Source organism: Bubalus kerabau, chromosome 15 (genome assembly GCF_029407905.1).
Source record: "Bubalus kerabau isolate K-KA32 ecotype Philippines breed swamp buffalo chromosome 15, PCC_UOA_SB_1v2, whole genome shotgun sequence".
Lineage (NCBI taxonomy): Eukaryota > Metazoa > Chordata > Mammalia > Artiodactyla > Bovidae > Bubalus > Bubalus kerabau.
In genome coordinates this window covers 63,107,929-63,130,469 of record NC_073638.1, presented here as the reverse complement: position 1 = coordinate 63,130,469, position 22,541 = coordinate 63,107,929, and the positions used below count along the sequence as shown (strand labels likewise).

At 39.5% G+C, this 22,541-nt stretch overlaps 1 protein-coding gene across 3 annotated transcripts in view; it reads right to left on the bottom strand.

Annotated features, from left to right (window-relative positions):
* Positions 1–22,541, bottom strand: part of ELP4 (elongator acetyltransferase complex subunit 4) — a 244,446-nt gene that overhangs the window by 37,574 nt on the left and 184,331 nt on the right. The window contains exon 10 of one of the 3 annotated variants that reach the window (XM_055549206.1): positions 17,866–17,913. The exons of the other annotated variants lie outside the window; for them this stretch is intronic. Within the exon in view, the coding sequence (XP_055405181.1) occupies positions 17,881–17,913 (33 nt within the window). The 3' untranslated portion in view covers positions 17,866–17,880. Of the gene's footprint in view, positions 1–17,865; positions 17,914–22,541 lie in introns of those variants that run through there. 3 annotated transcript variants of the gene reach the window in all.

Below are 22,541 nucleotides of genomic sequence, written 5' to 3'. Positions count from 1 at the left end.
TATGATCATCTCAAATATATCCTATGTGTGATGTAAAATTGCATCCAGTACTTCCCCTTGATTCCAGAGAGAAACATACCTTATTTCCAGAACTTCAACCTCTTCCCCTCCACCTTCCCTCTTCCATACTCTGTGGCTTGTACACTTACTTCTGTTCCTCTGCTTTCCCCACCATGAGGATTAATGTTTAAAGGCTATTTACATAAGTCACTTACATGAGGCTCCTGGGTCATCCTTTCTAACACAGCCCCTGCCAATACCCAAAGTCTCTTACTCTCTTATGCCATACTAACTTTTGGTTTTTATCTACTGAACTGAACTGAACACAAGAACTGTCTGCTTTGTGTTCAAGTTAGTATTTGTATTAGCTGCATGGCTTCCTCATTTGATTGTAAGCTCCTTCAATGAGTTTACATCGTATCTATCTTTCTATGTTTATCTTTCCAACCATGGTTTCCATAGCATCACACACATATATATGCATATATACTCACTAAATGCTGATACAGTTAAAAATGAATAATATATATTCTTCAGAGTCTGAAAATAAAAGAAAATCTGTAATGTTACTCCAGCTCACTAAAAGTCCAACCTTATTCTGTTAAAGGAAGTTAAGAGGTTCACTGTCAACAATCATCAACCTCAAACTTTATTATCCTGTTTCACATTTGTTGGTAGTATGCTGCGAAGTCACTTCAGTCGTGTCTGACTCTGTGTGACCCCAGAGATGGCAGCCCACCAGGCTCTGCCATCCCTGGGATTCTCTAGGCAAGAACACTGGAGTGGGTTGCCATTTCCTTCTCCAGTGCATGAAAGTGAAAAGTGAAAGGGAAGTCGCTCAGTCGTGTCCGACTCTTAGCAACCCCATGGACTGCAGCCCACCAGAGTTCTCCATCCATGGGATTTTCCAGGCAAAAGTACTGGAGTGGGGTGCCATTGCCTTCTCCGTGTTGGTAGTATAGAAGCTGCTGAAGTGGCATTTTGAATTAAAGCAGTATTCTTACATTTTATTCAAGTCTGGAATGATTAGCATTTCAATATTATTTAAATCTGCTTATGCAAAAGTCATGGACAACTTGCTTCTATTATTAAGGCACCATAAGGCATAATTGTATCTAAATGATTCAGGATAAAACACACACCAAACTGTTTTGCTGAAATCAACTTATGTAGTTGAACAGTTATTGTGTACTATTAAACAGTTGGCACATTTTGCATTTTTGGCATGTAAAAGCCAATTTGGGTTTAGACTTATGTTGTTTAAATGATGCCAATGTGTACTTCTCACCTTCTTAAATATATCAAAATTCCTCAGGATGCCAAACAAAATCTATCCTCTGGGAATAAAATGTGCCAATAGTTTAATGGTACATGGAAGCATTACTGGATTAACTTGAGAGAGGAAAAAAGACTTTTTTCCCAGTAACTGACTAAGGTCTCATAAGTGAAAATGAATTATAACTCTGGAAATTATCCGGTGAGTTTAAGGCCAGAAAGTCAAATCAGACAATGTAGTACAAATTTCAGAATGATGTCTATATAATTCCTTCAACTTTTACAGCTTCTAGGTATAAAATCTGGCTTCTTAAATCTTCTCTTGGCAACTCTATTTGCTGTTTTAAAGCTTGAGAGCAAAGCATGTCTAAGAATTCGGAAAGAAAAATTTTCTTCATTTTCATTATTTGGTCTACGGTGGTAGTGATTAAGGAAATGGGGACTTTGTGAGTAAACAGAGAAGTACCTGCTATACATTCAAAATAAAGGGAAATTTTGATACTAATCATGCAAATTATGGATTTGTTTGTGGTCTGGCAAGTACATGCTTATTTTGCACACACAGAAGAGGGAGTTTAACAAGCAATAAACATAACCTAAGGTATCTGTAGATGAACATGTCACATTTGAATAACACTATCTATTGGTATTTACGGCATCCCAGGTGGCTCAGATGATAAAGAGTCTGCCTGCAATTCAGGAGACCCTGGTTTGATCCCTGGGTTGGAAAGTTCCCCTGGAGAAGGGCATGACAACCCACTCCAGTATTCTTGCCTGGAGAATTCCATGGACAGAGAAGCTTGGTGCATTACAGTCCAAAAGGTTGCAAAGAGTTGGACACAACTGAGTGACTAACACACACACACGCACGCGCACACACACACACACACACACACACATATTTTATCTTGTTTAAAAACTCAAGTAGGAGGATCGTGCCAACAATTTGTGTTTCTACAAGTTCCTAGGTGATGCTGATCCTGCTGCTTCTCTGATCACAGTTTGAGACCCTCTGTCCTAGAACGTCAGGAGCAGGTGAAGTGACGGAATCAAAAGAGGAGATGAGATGTGGTCAGATGAAGTAGAGTCGTCCCCCCTTACCTGTGGTTTTACTTTCGGTGGGTTCAATTTGAAAATATTAAATGGAAAATTCAAGAAATAAGTAATTTGTAACTTTTAAACTGCAGGCAATTCCACGTAGCACGACAAAATACTGTGCCTTCCTGTTTCCTCTAGCCAGGGATGTGAATCATCCCTTTGTCCAGCGAATCTGGCCCATGAGTCACTTAGCAACCCTCTTGGTTCTCAGACTGACCATCGAGGGTATCACCATGCCTGTGTTCAGGTGGCCCTTATTTTACTTAACGGCTCCAAAGCACAAGAGAAACAATGCTGGCAATTCTGAAGAGAGGCCATAAAGTGCTCCCTATAAGTGAAAAGGTAAACGGTCTCAACCTAATAAGGAAAAAAAGTTGTATGCTGAGGTTGCTAAGATCTACAGCAAGAATGAGTCCTCTGTCCATGAAATGCTGAAAAAACAAGAAGAAAGTGTACTGGTTTTGCTGTCCCAATCAAACTGCAAAAGTTGTAGCTACCATGCAAGATCAGTGCTCAGTTAAGATGGAAAAGGCATTAAATTTGTACAACAGGATACCTGGAGAGAGAGAGAGATCATATGCACATTACTTTTATTACAGTATATTGTTATAATTGTTCTATTTTATTATTGGTTATTGTTGTTCCTCTCCTACTGTGCCTAGCATAGAAACTTTTATCTTAGGTATGTATGTAACAAAAAAACATAGTCTGGATAGGGTTCAGTACTATCCTTGGTGCCAGGCAGCTCTTGCAGGTCTTGGAAAGCATTCCCTGCTGACAGGGAGGGACTGCAGTGTTCAGTGAGGAACCCAGGGCAGCGGGTGAGGCGCAGTGGGTGTGGGCCCAGGCTGCGGCAGTAGGGATGGAACACTGTCTACTGGAACATGGCCCCTGTGCTGGCTGTGAGAGGTGACAGAATAAGGGGGTTCAGAGCCTGCGTTATGAATGAGGGAGGTGCTCCACTGAGCAGTTTTTAAAAATTCATGTATTTTTTAATCTAAGGATAATTGCTGTACAGTACTGTGCTGGTCTCTGCCAAACATCAACATGAATCAGCCACAGGTATATGTATGTCCTCCCCGCCTGCGCCCTCCCTCCAGCCTCCCTCCCGTCCCGCCCCTCCAGGCTGTTACAGAGCCCCAGTCTGCGTTCCCTGAGTCACACAGCAAATCCCCGTTGGCTATCTATCTCACATACCGGAGTCTGTGTTTCCATGTTACTCTGAGTAGCTTCTGAGCACACAATTTGGCTCTTCCCTTCCGTAAACTAAGTTAACATTAATGCCTTCTTTTCTGTGAAAAATCAAATGGGTTAAACCCATAAAGAAATAAGCATAATGCCTAGTATGTGGAAGCATTTAGCAAATATGCAAATATTACTCTTTTAAATTATATAAGTGGGTCAATTCATCATGTAACTGAAGCAGTAATGCATAACTGCTTCAAAACTTTCCCACTGTACAAATTACCATGATAAGACAACAAAAGGGATAGGAGAGTAAAACAAAAATCATTTTCCTTGAGATCTGCAGTCTATTTCCCAGTATACCTGAATATCTACATCCATCATTATTATTTTTTCATAGATGGCATTTTATATCTCACTCCTAAATTGACTCCCTATTATTTCATTTTATTTTTGCTCACCTCTGTGAGGTAGAATCTGAGGAAATGTGTCCATATATTTTTTTATTGCTAACTTAGTACATAGATACTAATTGTAGAAACAATCTGTGTAGACATGGTGGAGATTTTATGCTGACTGTTAATATGCTATACAACTACTACAACAGTAGATATCATATCTGATAAAACACTTGAAATACTGCATTTATAATGTTCTTAGCCCTTATACATGAATAGGTACAATATAACTTATTATGTCACTCTGCTTTATGGGTTAAAAAAATTTCCTTTGGATTTAAATATCCTTGAGTTTTAGTAGAGAATGAGAGCCAAGAATAATTTGAGATTTTTCTCCTTTAACTGATAAGATTATTCTGTGATTTAGTAGAAATGAATTATTATATTTATTATTCTATAAATGAACTATTCTATTCTGTTAGGAAATAATTCAAATAGAAAACTCAACGTACCTTCCTAAGATTCATGGTGAATCTATTTATCATGAGGCTAAGGAAATTACATCATATTCTTTCATTCTAACTTTAATTTTGGTTTCCAAACAATCTATATCTCTTTCAAGGTTAAAAGCATCAAAAGTACACACTAAACACTAAGGAAAATCTTAAAATTTCCTGAAATGCATTAGCCATCCTGTTTGTATAGCAAGTATCTTGTTTGTTTATGATGGTCTACATCATTAATCTGGATAAATAAACGTAGACGTGAAGGGAGCTGGGTTTGCCGTTTTGTCCATTGCCCAGCAACCGATGGTTACAACTGTTGTGTAGCAGGCACCGCGGCGGAAGACAGCACTATGCAGCATGTGCCATTTCTGCAACAATGCTGATTCAGGCAGGCCTGAGAACTCACATTTATTCTGAGTCAACAGCTCAAGTTTGTGGTATTTACTTGTTAAAAATTTCACTTCCCTAAAGTGTTCATGTTTGTCATAATCAGGTGATAGGTACACAGAAGTTTTTGTAAATTTGTATGCTTTAAATACTTAATTTTTTGACAAAGTGTAAATGTTCACAAAGTTAACTGTATGCCTTTGTCCTTTAAAACTAATTTTTACGAACTTCAAAAAAAATCGTAACAGTTCAATTCAGTTGCTCGGTTGTGTCCGACTCTTTGCACCCCATGGACTGCAGCACGCCAGGCTTCCTTGTCCATCATCAACTCCAGAAGCCTGCTCAAACTCATGTCCATCGAGTTGGTGATGCATCCAACCATCTCATCCTCTGTCATTCCCTTCTCCTCCTGCTTTCAATCTTTCCCAGCATCAGGGTCTTTTCAAATGAGTCACTTCTTCACATCAGGTGGCCAAAGTATTGGAGTTTCAGCTTCAGCATCAGTCCTTCCAAAGAATATTCAGGACTGATTTTGTTTAGGATTGACCGGTTGGATGTCCTTGCAGTCAAAGGGACTCTCAAGATCTTCTCCAACACCACAATTCAAAAGTATCGATTCTTTGGTGCTCAGCTTTCTTCATAGTCCAACTCTCACATCCATACATGACTACTGGAAAAACCATACCTTTGACTAGATGGACCTTTGTTGGCAAAGTAATGTCTCTGCTTTTTAATATGCTATCTAGGTTGGTCATAGCTTTTCTTCCAAGGAGCAAGTGTCTTTTAATGTCATGGCTGCAGTCACCATCTGCAGTGATTTTGGAGACCAAGAAAATAAAGTCTGTCACTGTTTCCATTGTTTCCCCATCTATTTGCCATGAAGTGATGGGACCAGATGCTATGATCTTAGTTTTCTGAATGTTGAGTTTTAATCCAACTTTTTCATTCTCCTCTTTCACTTTCATCAAGAGGATCTTTAGTTCTTCTTCACTTTCTGCCATAAGGGTGGTGTCATCTGCATATCTGAGGTTATTGATATTTCTCCCAGCAATCTTGATTCCAGCTTGTGCTTCATCCAGCCCAGCATTTCGCATGATGTACTCTGCATATAAGTTAAATAAGCAGGGTGACAATATACAGCCTTGATGTACTCCTTTCCCTATTTGGAACCAGTCTGTTCCATGTCCGATTCTAACTATTGCTTCTTGATCTGCATACAGACTTCTCATGAGGCAGGTCAGGAGGTCTGGTATTCCCATCTTTTAAAGAATTTTCCAGTTTGTTGTGTCCCACACAGTCAAAGGCTTTGGCATAGTCAGTAAAGCAGAAATAGATGTTTTTCTGGAACTCTGTTGCCTTTTTGATGATTCAGTGGATGTTGGCAATTTGATGTCTGGTTCCTCTGCCTTTTCTAAAACCAGCTTGAACATCTGGAAGTTCACAGTTCACGTATTGCTGAAGCCTGGCTTGGAGAATTTTGAGCATTATTTTGCTAGTGTGTGAGATGAGTGCAATTGTGTGGTAGTTTGAGAATTCTTTGGCATTGCTTTTCTTTGGGATTGGAATGAAAGCTGACCTTTTCCAGTCCTGTGGCCACTGCTGAGTTTTCCAAATGTGCTGGTATATTGAGTGCAGCACTTTCACAGAATCAGCTTTTAGGATTTGAAATAGCTCAACTGGAATTCCATCAGCTCTACTAGCTTTGTTCATAGTGGTGCTTCCTAAGGCCCACTTGACTTCGTATTCCAGGATGTCTGGCTCTAGGTGAGTGATCACACCATCATGGTTATCTGGGTCATGAAGATCTTTTTTGTATAGTTCTGTGTATTCTTGCCACCTCTTCTTATCTCCTGCTTCTGTTAGGTCCATACCATTTCTGTCCTTTACTGTGCCCATCTTTGCTGAAATGTTCCCTTGGTATCTCTAATTTTCTTGAAAGATCTCTAGTCTTTCCCATTCCATTGTTTCACTCTATTTCTTTGCATTGATCACTGAGGAAGGCTTTCTTATCTTTCCTTGCTATTCTTTGGAACTCAGCATTCAAATGGGTATATCTTTCATTTTCTTGTTTGCCTGTAACTTCTCTTCTTTTCTCAGCTATTTTTAAGGCCTCCTCAGACAACCATTGTGCCTTTTTCCATTTCTTTTTCTTGGGGATGGTTTTGATCACTGCCTCCTGTACAATGTCATGAACCTCTGTCCATAGTTCTTCAGGGACTGTGTCTATCAGATCGAATCCCTTGAATCTATATGTCACTTCCACTGTATAACCATAAGGGATTTGATTAGGGTCACACCTGAATGGTCTAGTCATTTCCCCCACTTTATGATATATTAAAATACCATAAAATATAAAAAAAGTTTAAAAAAACTACAAGTGCCCTTCTCTACTCCTAATTTCCCAGTTCCATTCTCTGAGGTAACCATCCTTTCTCTGAACAGATTAAATATTCTTCTTTACTATTAAAAAATATTTTTCTGAATGAATAGATACATAAAATAACTATAAATCTGATCACGGCAAAACAGATTTGAAATAGATTTCATAAGTGGCACATCAAAAATATGTAAGATGAGAAAAAAAATGATACACAAAACCACATTTTTCTTCTTATTAACCTAATATTTGAGTATTATTAAGATAAAAGGCTCTAGATGACTTCTAAAACCTATTTTGCCAATTTTCTGTTGATGGAAGTAAATCTTATTTCCTTCATAAGCTTTTGCTTATAAGTTTATAAAACTAATGTAGCAACAGATCAAGCTTGATTTAAGGTCATAGGCACTACTATTTTTGAGATAAATGAGTCTCTTTAAGTGAAAAAATATACAGGAAGTAAATAAATAAGATGCTGCTCATTACTTCAGTTTCTTTATTATTCGACTGGGCATAATCTCTGCCCTGAGAGTCAGGGTTTACTAGTACTTGATATTGTTTAGTGGATACAGTGAAAAGTGTAAAGACAAGAAAGACACATTCACCACCTTCAGTGATGTAAATAACTGTGCGGAAGGCAGGGTCCTCTGACCAAGAATAAATGTGAACACCATAGTTTTTGTGGCTAGGCCCCCTTAGAAGCTTGGAATAATTTACAAACAAAAGAAAAGACCCTTTGACATGCAACAAAAGAGGTCATTTTATCTTTTATTTAAGGAGGTGTGTTTTATTAGAAAAACCATGAGCTCTGATTCTCCCCAGTCTTGGTTCTATCATAAATTAGCTACTTTGAGCCAATAAATCATTTCTTTGTGTATAAAGTATAATTAATATCTGCCTAATTTTCATAATCCAACATACTTTCAGTTAGCAGTTATTATGTGTAACAACATAATGAATGAGACAGCTTTTCTCTTGCTATTCTTCCAAACAAAACCCTTGCTTAACATGTGCTCACTTAAAAAAAAAGCCTTCTAAAAAATAAAGATCACTTTCTTCTAAGCCCAAAGCTAAGGACACAGACACTAATGCACTTAAATCTTAAGGCCACAAAAGTCAATCCCAGAAATTATTATAAAATTGGAGCTACTCAGTTTTGGTCTTATACTACAAAAAGCTATTTTATTTTGATATGAGATAAGGTCAAGTCTCAAAAGATATATAGCTCAAGCTTAGAGAGTCTCAGAACTATTCAACTCAGAAACAGAATTTATCATAAATTATGCATTTGTCTTTTATTGTTTACTAAAGAACATTGCAATATTAATGTACAAGTCCATATGTTAATCTATTCATAAAGTATAACATGGTAAAGTGCTTCTCAATGTGTGTTTTTTGGAACACTGATTCTGTATGATAGGAGTTACAGACAAGGGGGTTCTATAATCAAATACAGAAATACGGGGTTAAACAATGTTGTGTGTGTGTGTGTGTGTCTTTAGGATTGCTGCTACTTTAACGAGGAATTTCTGAGTAGGGACCGTATTTAGCTGAGTTTCCTCAGCTCATCTGACCAGAGAACCCTCTGTTGACTCGGTGCCTCTGCCAGCGGCAGTGTTGCGCAGCGAGCACTGGGGCACGCGGCACATCCGATCCTCTAAGACGAGTCCTCAAAAATCACAAACTATCCCAAGATGGCCTGCATTTTCCCTTTCCATGTACTCCGCTGCACCGCACCTCATTTCTTTCTTTTTAAACTGTTAACAAGACTACTTCCCTGGTCTCCTTTCTTCCACCTCAATCTGCATGTTGCCTGACAGTCAACTTTCCCAAATTTGCCACTTTCTCTTTGCTGAAAGATCTTCCCACTGTACCTGAGTTTAGACTCCCTAAATCTTTCGTCACTAACATCCTGATCTGATGTTCCCAGGCTGCTTTTCTGATCTTACATCCTGCTTTTCTGCTAGCAAAAAGGCTACTCACTTTCCTCAATCTGCTCTCCATTCTTCATACTCCAATCTTTGTTCATGTGCTCCTTTTAACTGACATATCTTTCTTCCATCCTATCCACTTTGTCAAAGTCTATTCGATGCCCATCCCCCTTTGTTAAGTCTTCTCAAGCCTTTTCGAAAGCACTAGGGAATGAACATGTATCTTATTTTTACCGGGTGCCAAGAACGCCTCAAAGACTTTGTGCTCCATTAAAAATTACTCCTTTTATCAGCATATAAATATAACAGCATAGTGAGTGGTATTTTTATTGTTGCTCAACAGGATGGACCCATGCTTGACAGCGATAGGGACTAAGTGAGGCCTAAAGACAGCCTTAAGCAATTGGGCCCAGACCTCTCTCAAACCTAAGAGGCGGCAGAATGTACCACAGCCATCACCTCAACCTCCATACAAATATTTGGGGAAAGGTGGGCAAGACTGATGGGCCACTGGTCTTTGTGGGAACTACAGTGCTTGTGATGAAAGGAGATTCTATTCTGTTTCAAAGGGGCTGGTGGGGTTTCTAAGAGACTATCTTAAAGTCTAGATGTACCTGTGAGATGAAAGCATCGGTGTTTCATTCTCCACTGGAGATCTGTGAGCAGAGAATATGCTCGTTTCCCCCTGTGCCCAGCTAAGCAAAGCAGACAGATCTAGAGAGGAAAGGAGGGGCAGAGAGACGGGCAGCGGCGGAGCAGCCTGTGTTGGCAGGAAACTCCTGCGGGACAAGGAGGAGCTGCACGTGAGTCAGCTCGCTGGTGTTCCACCTGAGACGATGCTGCCTGGGCCAGCGAGGCACAGCCCCGCGGCAGGGGAGGAGGTGGCACGAGTGTGCGCCGACCTCAGAAAACAGCACAGCATAGACACCCTACACCGGAACTCTCACCCTTCCAGGCTCTGAGAGGGCTGGCATTTGGAAGCTGGCCTCAGAGCCAGTCAGAGAAGTCATAATGGACAGAAAACTGAGTGGACGGCTGTAAAGAAACACGTGCCCTTTTACCATTCCGAGTTCAAGCCTGTGTTGGGTAGAGGGCAGATGAAAATTTAAACTGCATTTGACACTAATTTTTTTCTTAAAAATTTTTTTTTGGCTGTGGTGGGTCTTACAGCATGTGGGCACAGGCTCTAGAGTGTGTGGCTCAGTAATTACGGCACATGGGGTGAGTTGCCACATGGCACATGGGATCTTAGTTCCCTGATCAGGATCAAACCTGCACCCCTTGCACTGGAAGGTTAAAGTCTTAACTACTGGACTACCAGGGAAGTCCCAAGGCTAAATTTCAATAAACCAGTGGCCCCAAAGTTGCTGAATATGACAAAGATATACCTAGTGGATAGAAAAAGATTTGACAAAGCCAGTTGAAAGCACCATAAGAAACTGTTTAATGTGTGTACCTCCTGAGTTGAGATTCCTCAATAAACTAGTTAAATAAACAGGTCGGCCTTGGCTCTTTCCCCACCAATTTCTATGGTCACATATTATTCTCCTGAATATTAATTGGTAGGACTGATTCTGAAGCTGAAGACAGAGGATGAGATGGTTGGATGGCATCACTGACTCAACGGCCATGAGTCTGAGCAAACTCCAGGAGACACTGAAGGACAGAGAAGCCTGGTGTGCTGCTGTCCACGGGGTTGAAAAGAGTTGAACATGACTGAGCGACTAAACAGCAATACTATTCTTCAGAGGAAAAGAAAGTCAGTAGAGGAAACAAAGGTCATGGCCTCTGACCTGGGCACTTGTAAATCCCATAAATAAAGTTAGTGAGGGTTATTAGCATCTATTTTATTGGTGACTTGAAGGCACAGGCATCGAGGGATCACACTGCATATTGTCTTTGAATTCGCCTATTCTAGAGAGATGGCTTAGACAAAGTGACCCAACAATTTTTCCATTATAATGTCAAGATTTTATAATAGCAATTTCTATCAAAATAGTGGCTTTATAATAGCAATTATGATTAAAATGAAATGGCTGCAGTCAAAATTTGTATTTTTACACTAAGGAACATGAAATCACCTTCAACAAGGGAGACAAAAAGAAAACAGAGTCAGTATTAGGGTAGATATTAGAAGAGAGTGAAAGCTGGCTTGAAACCCAACATTCAAAAAACTAAGATCATGGCATCTGGTCCCGTCACTTCATGGCAAATAGATGGGGAAACAATGGAAACAGTGACAGACTTTATTTTCTTGGTCTCCAAAATCACTGCAGATGGTGACTGCAGCCATGACATTAAAAGACACTTGCTCCTTGGAAGAAAAGCTATGACCAACCTAGATAGCATATTAAAAAGCAGAGACATTAGTTTGCCAACAAAGGTCCGTTGAGTCAAAGCTATGGTTTTTCCAGTAGTAGTAGTCATGTATGGATGTGAGAGTTGGAGTATAAAGAAAGCTGAGTGCCAAAGAACTGATGCTTTTGAACTGTGGTGTTGGAGAAGACTCTTGAGAGTCCCTTGGACTGCAAGGAGATCAAACCAGTCAATCCTACAGGAAATCAATCCTCAATATTCACTGGAAGGACTGATGCTGAAGCTGAAACTCCAATACTTTGGCCATCTTATGCAAAGAACTGACTCATTGGAAAAGCCCCTGATGCTGGGAAAGATTGAAGGCAGGAGGAGAAGGGGACGAGGATGAGATGGTTGGATGGCATCATCAACTCGACGGACATGAATATGTGCAAGCTCCGGGAGTTGGTGATGGACAAAAGAGTCAGATACTAGTGAGTGACTGAACTGAACTGAAATAGAGTAGATATTGGTGGACAATACCCTTTCTCCCCGCCCCCTACACTATTCTTTCCAAGTCAGGCTTCTCAAGAAGGGGTCTAAGCATGTATTAAGAATAGAATAAAGGTGTCTGGCAACTGTTTTTTCACTTCCTTCTCCAAGACAAAGAGATTTGAGGCCCTATTCTGTCCTTAATTACCTGTACAACCTTGGGCAGGGCAATGGAGACTGGAGTAGACATCTACAGAAGATTCCAAAACATCACAGTTCTACTATCTACCAATCCCCATTGCTTTCTAGAGAAGCCTATTTATTTGACAGTTGCTTTTGATGCTCTGCCTAGACCAAGGCAGCAGCCTGTTAGAGAAAACCCAAGGTACTTGCAATCAACTAAGATCATGGCATCTGGTCCCATCACTTCATAGCAAACAGAACGGGGAAAAGTGGAAACAGTGACAGATTTTCTTTCCTTGGGCTCCAAAATCACCATAGATGATGACTGCACCCATGAAATTAAAAGATGCTTGCTCCTTGGGAAGAATAGCTGTGACAAACCTAGACAGTGTATTAAAAAGCAATGAGAACACTTTACCAATAAAGGTCCATATAGTCAAAGCTATGGTCTTTCCAGGAGTCATGTATGGATGTGAGAATTGGACCATAAAGAAGGCTGAGTGCCAAAGAACTGATGTTTTTGAACTGTGGTGCTGGAGAAGACTCTTGAGAGTCCCTTGGACTGCAAGATCAAACCAGTCAATCCTAAAGGATATCAGTCCTGAATATTCACTGGAAGGACTGATGTTGAAGCTGAAGCTCCAATACTTTGACCACCTGATGTGAAGAGTCGACTTACTGGAAAACACCCTGATGCTGGGAAAGACTGAGGGCAAGAGAAGAAGGTGATAGAGAATGAGATGGTTCGATGGCATCATCGACGCAATGGACATGAGTTTGAGCAGCCTCTGGGAGACAGGGTAGGACAGGGAAGCCTGGCGTGCTGCAGCCCATGGAGTTGCAAAGCGTTGGACATGACTGAGCAACTGAACAATAACCTACAATCAATCAGGATTTTATGTTCTAGAAATTTGGTTTAAGACAAAGCTACCAACACTGCCCGGTGTTTACAATCATGATTTGCTTTTTTGAGTTAATGTCTCAGTTATTTACGCTGTCCAACAAAGACCTCTGGGAGCCAGACTTTCTGGGTTTGAATTTTCAGTGTACCCTTTATTACAGAGAGACCTTAGATATCAGTTACTTCATCTGTAAAATGGGGATAAATGATGGCACATACTTCATACATTTTTCTGAGGTTTAACGAATTAATACCTGTAAAGTGCTTAGAACAGCACCTGGCATAATTGATGTTAGTCATTATCTTATTATATGGGGAGATTTGGTTTAGCCTGCAGGCAACTTCAAGATGTCACCAAGAAAGGCTCAGAGCTTGGGGTTTAATGCTCTATGATTGCCACCTTGAAATTTTTAACAATTCTATCTTCGAATTTGTATTCTGTAAGGCACAAGTCTGGTGGGACAATGGAGAATGTGCAGAGGGAGGCTTCCCAGCCTCTAACTCTCTGCTCTTTCTCTGCAGTGAATGTTGTTGCTCTCTGTCCCTGTTCAGGCAGGTTTCCCCCAGGATATGGATGTGGAAAGGGTCAAGGATGGTGTGTACCCCATGACATTGTGAGGTGGGAAACAATATCAGGCACTGGGCTAGACACACAGAAACCAAAGAGAAATAATTCGGATAAATTATCTTACAGTGCATCAGCTGTCTCACTGAAATCAACTAGAAAACCTATAATAACAACTTAACATTTTTTAAATAAAGTATCAGAGAGCTGTTTCAACATGGGTTTACATTTCTGGCCTGCTGGGTTTCACTTCAGTGATACATGAGATGCTTAATTATTAATAATGGAATTCTACACAAAGTTGGATCTAATGAAGGAAACTACTTTATAAGAAGAGGTGGAAGAAGGTCCATGACCAGATGACCATTGGTTAAGAAGTGGGGACATGGACACAGCTATCCGGTCCAGGGCTGGCTATGCTTCAGAGCATTTGGTGAGCACCAGGCAAGGGCAAGCTTCTTGCCCACCTCTGACCCAGGTAGCTATCATGGTCCAGTGTAAAAATCTGCAGTTCCCATTCAGCGTGGGTTGGGGCTGTGGGGCTACGGGAAGGGGAGGTGCCCGACTCACTTCCTCACCTCTGATCAAGATACAGTCTCAAGTGGTTGGAGGAGGGGAAACCTTTAGTCTGATGGGTGGCTTATGCCTTAAGCCGTGGGGTGAGACCCCCAGCAGCCCATGACAATCTGTGCTCTGACTATCCCCGTGCCTGAAGGAGCACACCCTAAACTAGCAAATGCAGACACCATTACAGGTTGAGAGAGAAACCACGGAAGAAACAAAGTTTCACATTTTAGTACCTTTAATGGTACTTTTTCCCAATTTTTTGAACAGGGCTCCACATTTCCATTTTCCTTGGGCCTCACAAATTGTGTAGCCTGTCCTGCCCACAAAGTTTATTTTCTTCTTTAAAAGAAGGCTTTTAAAATAGGCATTTTTACAAGGCATTATCCCTGAGAAGTCACATATGGCAGGTGACAAAACTATCTGAATATAGACAATGGTAACTGTAAATATCATAAATGAGTTTTAAAATGAATGCCTTAAAATAACTCATACTAGCTCAATATTTTTTTTTTAATTTTATTTTTAAACTTTACATAACTGTATTAGTTTTGCCAAATATCAAAATGAATCCGCCACAGGTATACATGTGTTCCCCATCCTGAACCCTCCTCCCTCCTCCCTCCTCCCTCCCCATTCCATCCCTCTGGGTCGTCCCAGTGCACCAGCCCCAAGCATCCAGTATCGTGCATCGAACCTGGACTGGCAACTCATTTCATACATGATATTTTACATGTTTCAATGCCATTCTCCCAAATCTTCCCACCCTCTCCCTCTCCCACAGATTCCATAAGACTGTTCTATATTTTTAAGAGTACCATTCTCTTCAATCCATTTGGTAGAAATCAAGTACTATCTCTTTATTGATCCCTCATTGGGCTTAATCACTGGGCTTCCCTGGTAGCTCAGCTGGTAAAGAATCTGGCTGCAATGCAGGAGACCTGGGTTCGATCCCTGGGTTGGGAAGATCCTCCGGAGGAGGGCATGGCAACCCACTCCAGTATTCTTGCCTGGAGAATCCCCATGGAAAGCAGAGCCTGGAGGGCTATAGTTCATGGGGTTGCAAAGAGTCGGATACGACTGAGTGACTAAGCACAGCACAAGCCTTAATCATTAGCATTTTGGACAAAAGAATAAAAACTGAAAACAAACAACAACAACAAAATAATATTTTAAAAAGTTTCCTGTGGGAAATCTTCTCTTATTTCCAGCAGCAAACTGGGATAACTGTACTTTTTATCTAAGGACTATTTAAGTTATTTATCTACTTGAATTACAAGGTGTGTTTATATCATTGATACAAACTACAGTTACATTGTAATTTTTCACCCCAAATTTTAATCAGTATTTTCCACAGCACTATATTATGGAAGGTGCTGCCAATGGGCTGTGTATCAGGAGGAGGTGGGCAGATAATACAAGTGAGGAAGGCAATGGAGAGGACTATGCCATCAGCCAGGGAGCAAGTGGTGAAAGTGAACTCATTAGCATCAGAACATAAGTTATTGCCAATCACTTAGATTATAAGCAATCAGCATCTAAGAACAAAATCAACAGTGCCCTGGGTCTTGTGAACTGCACCAGTGGTTTCAGTTTGGTCAACATTTCGATATTTTTTCGTTTCAATATTAGTCTCAGCCGAACCATTTCATCGGAGAAATGATTTGCTCATTTATATTTTCTGATTGATTAATGTCCCTAGGGTGCTGCCAAATTAGAATTTGCTACCCCAAATATTCCCCACAAGAAGACTTGCCACTGGTTCAAAAGTATGCTGAATGAAAGAAGGCAAATCCAGATTCCAGCTGAGCAGTCAGGAGGCACCATCTTGGGTTGAATGGAAAATCAGGAGATGAAGGCACAGTTTTAGAAAATAGATTTTAAAAAATAAAGCCAACCTAATTAAAAATCCTAATAACCCCAAAGTAATGTCAAAGTGATGTTGGGTTATAGTACTAATTATACTTGTGCCTACAACCTATGTTACAGGCCATAATCTTATAATTTTCTTTCTTTTCAAGGCAACAGGTTAATAGCTGCAAGGAAACTCTTACACACCAAGATCAAAAGAAGCCTGTTGGCATAAGGCATTTTGGCATCAGACTAGATTTTGCACATGCTGACATGTCAAAATCTTGAAACAGAAACTTCAGAACTTCCTTATGATTGCTGAAGGCATGTCACTGACTTCATACTAGCTCCAGAGTACATCTTTCCAGGGTAGCACTCAACCATGTAAACACAAAACTAGGCAAACCAAGCCTAAATGTGTACTTGGAAGTGAAAGTCTTAAGCAGAACAAAATATGAATCAGCTTCCAAAGCTGCCAAGTTTCAGGTAAGAATCCAAGACTAATACAGAATCGGGAGTAAGGAGCATATAGAATAGCAGTTCTGCTGAATGGGGTAGCTCAGCACTGAGCAGTGGCCCCATTCCTGTACCGTGATCACGAACTCCCCTGGCCTGGCTTCTCAGGCTGGGCAAGAGAGCCAGGGGAACATGACTTCATTCCATCTGGTCCTTGGCACTTATCTTCCTTTCGCTTTATCTTGCAGTGCAAATCTGCTCATGCCCTGGTATCCTCTCCAAATTTTCTTCCTAGCTAAGTTGCTTATGTTTCATAAGTGCAAGGGTTTTTGCATAGCGTGTCACAGTTGGTTCCAGTCACCAGTGGACACTTAAGACATTTTAAATGTTCTGTTGTTCTCAATGACCTCAACTCATTAGTTGGCACCATTATCAGTTAAGGTATAAATGTCTCGGTGAGTCCACATTTTACCAAAGGACTTACAAAATTCTAAAGTTTTATTGTTCCTTACCAACTATTCATTCATTTAGCAACTGAAAGACACTTTCCGTCCTTTTCTCTCTCTCTGGCCTGACTAGAGCACAAGAGTAGCTGGACTGTGTGCCTGCGTCAGCGGGTTACCACTTCAGTACAACTCAAGCAAAACAATTTGAAAAAGCGCCAAACGATTTTGGGATTGGGTAGACAATAGTGACCCTTCATGATTCCATGAATAATGTAAACAGGGAACATATTGCTGAGGTCAAAGAGAAGGAAAAAAATGAAAAGTAATTGCCTGGAGAGAAAAAAAGAGGTGTAGGATTTTAGCAGGGCAAACAGCATTTGAACAGAGACCATATTCTGTTTACCCATTAAATTTAGAGTTTCAGTTTTTCCAGTGGCAAATCATGTTAATTATAATTATTTGTCTTGAAGGTTTCTGACTTTGCAATCACAGAACTGTGCTGAGGTTTTCTAACTCTTTGCTTCTGTGTTTTCTCTATTACCAAGTAATTATACAATTACTTGAATAAAAACGATGATGGAATAGTTAATATAACATGACCGATGTCATCAAAACCATGTCAGAACTTTTAATGAAGAGAATACCCAAAAAGAAAAAAAAAATCAAATTTTTTAACAGTATCCTAGTGATTATGCAGAAGGCGATGGCACCCCACTCCAGTACTCTTGCCTAGAAAATCCCATGGACGGAGGAGCCTGGTAGGCTGCAGTCCATGGGGTCACTAGGAGTCGGACACGACTGAGCGACTTCACTTTCACTTTTCACTTTCATGCACTGGAGAAGAAAATGGCAAGCCACTCCAGTGTTCTTGCCTGGAGAATCCCAGGGACGGGGGAGCCTGGTGGGTTGCCGTCTATGGGATCGCACAGAGTCGGACACGACTGAAGTGACTTAGCAGCAGCAGCAGTGATTATGCAGTGATGTTTCCTAATGTTTCCCAGCACTGTATTGTGAAATATTCAAACACAGAAAGGTGAAAGAAGTTTTTGAGAGAACACTCATATACACACCACCTGCATTGTACAATTAACCTTTTTCTACACTTGCTTTATCACCTTTCTAAATACCTATACATCCACCAATCCATTTTATTTTTGGTGAATTTTAAATTGCAGACATCAGTGCACTTTAACCACTTTGGCATGTATATCATTAGCTAGAGGTCAATATTTACATATGAGTTTTCTTATAAAAAAAGATTTATTGTGATATAACTCACATACTGTACAATTCAGTCTTATTGTTTCTTAATACATCAAAGCTTTTAGTGGAGAAAAATGGAACTTTTTTTTTTTAACCTGTCACTCTTATATGTGTCAGAAAACACTGCGGCTTTCAGATCTTCTGCTGACAAACAAAGATGGTTACTCATTTTGGAAAAATAAAAATTTCCAATTTGGAAAAGACACAGACACTTCCTCCAACCCTAATAAATTGAGAAATTTTGTTACTAGAATAATAGATAGCAATTATAAACCTCAACTTCAAATCTTACTTGGACAAATGATGTTGCATCTGTAATCATCCCACAAAAATTGTGTCACTGCAGATAATGGATTCAAATACTTAGAACTACCACAATTTTCTACCTACTTATAGGAGAAAATTATATTTTCAAAAGATAACTGCACAGCATCACCCATTCCACATGCTCTTGTACAATGTGATCTTGTGAAGGGGCAGGTTTAATTTTTCTCCCCATGAATCTGAGTGGCCTTGTGACTGTTTCAATCAATCAAGTATCACAGATGTGATCCTTTGTGGTGAAAGTGAAAGTTGCTCAGTCATGTTCGACTCTTTGCAACCCCGTGGACTATACAGTCCATGGAATTCTCCGGGCCAGAATCCTGGAGTGGGTAGCCGTTCCCTTCTCCAGGGGATCTTCCCAACCCAGGGATTGAACCCAGGTCTCCCGCACTGCAGGTGGATTCTTTACCAGCTGAGTCACCAGGGAAGCTGTTTGTGATGGTTTGCTTCTAAAAGGCCAGGCAGCGTCTACCTTGTTTTCCAGGACATTTGCTTTTGGACTTCTGAACTGCCATCTAATCAGTTCAACCACCATATAAAAAGAGGCTATCACGTTGTGAGGAAGCCGAGGTCACATGGAAAGAGGACACACAGGTGCTCCAAAGGACGGCCTCAACTGTTAATTCACACGGATGGCACCTGCACCACTAGACATGCTCCCAGCTGATTCCCACCTTAAGTCTTCACATTTTTCCAACTGGGAACCCAGATATTATGGCACAGTACATACGCGGAACGTAACTGCAGCCCCCTGTTCAAATTCCTGACACACAGAAACCTTGGATGTAATACAATTAATTTTTTACATCACTAAGTTTTGGGGTGGTTTGTTATACAGAAATGATAACCAGAACAACCCTTCTCTATCTCCTACCCTACAAAACAAATAAAAAAGCACCAGTGTTTTTAAAAGGAATAGATAATTTTTGTTTGGCAGGATACCTGTGCGTACTAAGTACATTAAAAGGATCATACAATCCTATGGTCAAGTGGGATTTATTTCAAGGATGCAAGGATGATTCAACATCCACAAATTAATCAATGTGATAGACCACACTAACAAAATGAAGGCTACAATTGAATAAATTTAACCCTGGAGGTGAAAGATCTATACACTGATGACCATAAGACATTGAAGAAAGAAACTGAAGAAGATACAAATAAATGGTATTGGCATAAAAAACACAAAGATCAATGCAATAGAAATAAACCCACATACTTATGGTCAATTAGTTTTTGATAAAGAAGTCAAGAATGTGTACTGGGGGAAAGGAGAGTCTCTTTATAAAAGGTGCTGAGAAAACCCGAGAGTTACCTGCAACAAAATGAAACTGGCCCCCTATCTTTGGCCATACAGAAAATCGACAAAAATGGATTAAAGACTCGGCTGTTCTAAGACATGAAACCATAAAACTCCTGAAAGAAAACAAAGTGGTTAAGCTCCTTGACATTGGTCTTGGCAATGATTTTTTGTTTTAGACATTAAAAGCAAAGACAATTAAAGCAAAAATAAACAAGTGGGCCTACATTAAACCAAAAACTTCTGCACAGAAAATGAAACCATCAAGAAAATGAAATGGCAGTCTAGAGAATGGAGGAAAATATTTGCAAATCATAAATGTGACAAGGAGTTAATATAAAGAACTCATACAACTCGTATACAAAAACCAAAATATTCTGGTTAAAAAATGGGCAGGGAAACTGAAGAGACATTTTCCAAAACAAGACGTACAAACAGCACATGAAAAGGTGCTCAACATCACTAAGCATTAGGGAAATGCAATCAAAACCACAATGAGATGCTACCTCACAACTATTAGAACGGCTGTCATCAAAAGGCTAAGAGGTAACAAACATGGTCAAGGATGTGGACAAAAGGCAACTCTTGTACACTGTTGGTGGGAATATAAACTGGTTGAAGTACCACATGATCCAGAAATTCTACTTCTGGATATACACTGGAAGGAAATGAAGCTACTATCCTGAAAAGGTATTTTTACTCCCATGTTCGCTGCAGCATTTTTTTTTTTTTTTTTACAATAACCAAGACATGGAAACAACTTAAATGTCCTCTGATGGATGGATGGGGGAATAACATGCAGGACATACACACAAAGGAATATTACTCAGCTGCAAAAGAAAAAAAAAATTGGCCATTTGTGATATGAATATAACTTAAGGGCCTTATGTTAAGTGAAATGAATCAGATAGAGAAAAGACAAATAGGTGGAATCTATAAAAACTGAACTTAAAGAAACAAAGATCAGACTGGTCAGAGGCAAGGGTTAGGGGGAAAGGGGTGAATGTGGTCAAACAGCATACGCTTCCAGTTATAAAATATATGTTCTGGGATGTAATGTACACCATGGTGACTAGAGTTAACAATTGTGTATTGTATATTTGAAAGTTGCTAAGAGAGTAAATCTTAAAATTCACATAAAGGAAAAAAACATATAAGTATGTAAGGTGAAGGATATTAACTACTAGGATATTATTGTGGTAATCATTTTGCAATAAATATATTGATCAAATCATTATATTGTATACCTTAAGCAATGTTATATATCAATTATATCTCAATAAAATGGGAAACAAAAAATTATATAAATTTTGTTTGGCAGATATATCTGCATAAGGAAAATATCTTATAAGACATCACCTCAGGTCGTTAATATTCAGTTCTATATTTAAGTATTTAGAAATTTTTATAAAATGTTGCTACAAGAATTTCATATTTTTCAATTAGTTCCAGCCATTGGCTGGGTAGTAATGCTAGTTGTCTATATTAGGGAATAAATATAGATAGCCTAAACTAATATGCAAAAAAGGGATTTTGGTTGAATATAAGTTCAAAGAGTCAACTAAAAACTTCAGGTCCATAAATAGAAGCACAATATATGTGCCATGAATTCCTTTGGCGATGTGGTAAAGCCAATTAACTTCTTTCAGAATAATGAATTTAAATGTATAAAATAAAATACAGATTTTTAGATTAGATTAATAAAGGAAACAAACTCTTTAAATGTTATCAAATAATAAATGTCTTCAGCACTTTCTGTGTTTTTTAAAAATTAACTCTTAAATAACAAGAATAGCAGTGGGACTAATATCTACCAAAGGAGAGGAATATAAATGATATTTTGAGATACATGCAGCATAGTTAAAACATATGTAAACTCATATGTAAAAATTTGTGATTTTTATTGACAAAGCCAGTTACTGCCAATCCTACTGTGGTTTGCTACTTATATTCATAATTAAGAAAATACTAAATTTTGGTGGGAAGTTAGCGAAAATAAAGATGTAAATCTCTTCTACCCAAGTTCCTGGAACCACTAAATTTTATCCATAAGATCCCTTATTCTTAAATCTCATTTATGATTTCATAGATTTATGATATTCCTGGCCTCCTCATTCACTTTTTCCTTTCTTTGTAGCTGTTTATTAGAAGCTTTGGAGAAAGATTAGAACAAAAATGCATGAGCTTCCTGTCTTGGGACAGTTTCTTTTATTCAGAATTGTCCATTATCTTCTCTCTAGTCAGTAAAATCCCACCCATTATTCCAGGTTTAGTTCAAGTATTACTTTCTCTAGTAAGGTGATAGATCTGTAATGATTGCCCTTTTCTCCGATTTCTAATGTGTTGGAGTCAGTTTACCCTCATTTTAGCACTTACTCTATTTCATCTACCATTACTCTGAATCCTCATCTAGGCAAGGAAGTTTATAGAAATTGAGAGCATTTGTCATTTTGTATTCAGTTCAGTTCAGTTCAGTTGCTCAGTTGTGTCCGACTCTGTGACCCCATGAACTGCAGCACGCCAGGCCTCGCTGTCCATCACCAACTCCCGGAGTTCACCCAAACCCATGTACATCGAGTCAGTGATGCCATCCAGCCATCTCATCCTCTGTTGTCCCCTTCTCTTCCTGTCCTCAATCCTTCCCAGCATCAGGGTCTTTTCAAATGAGTCAGCTCTTCGCATCAGGTGGCCAAAGTATTGGAGTTTCAGCTTCAGCATCAGTCCTTCCAATGAACACCCAGGAC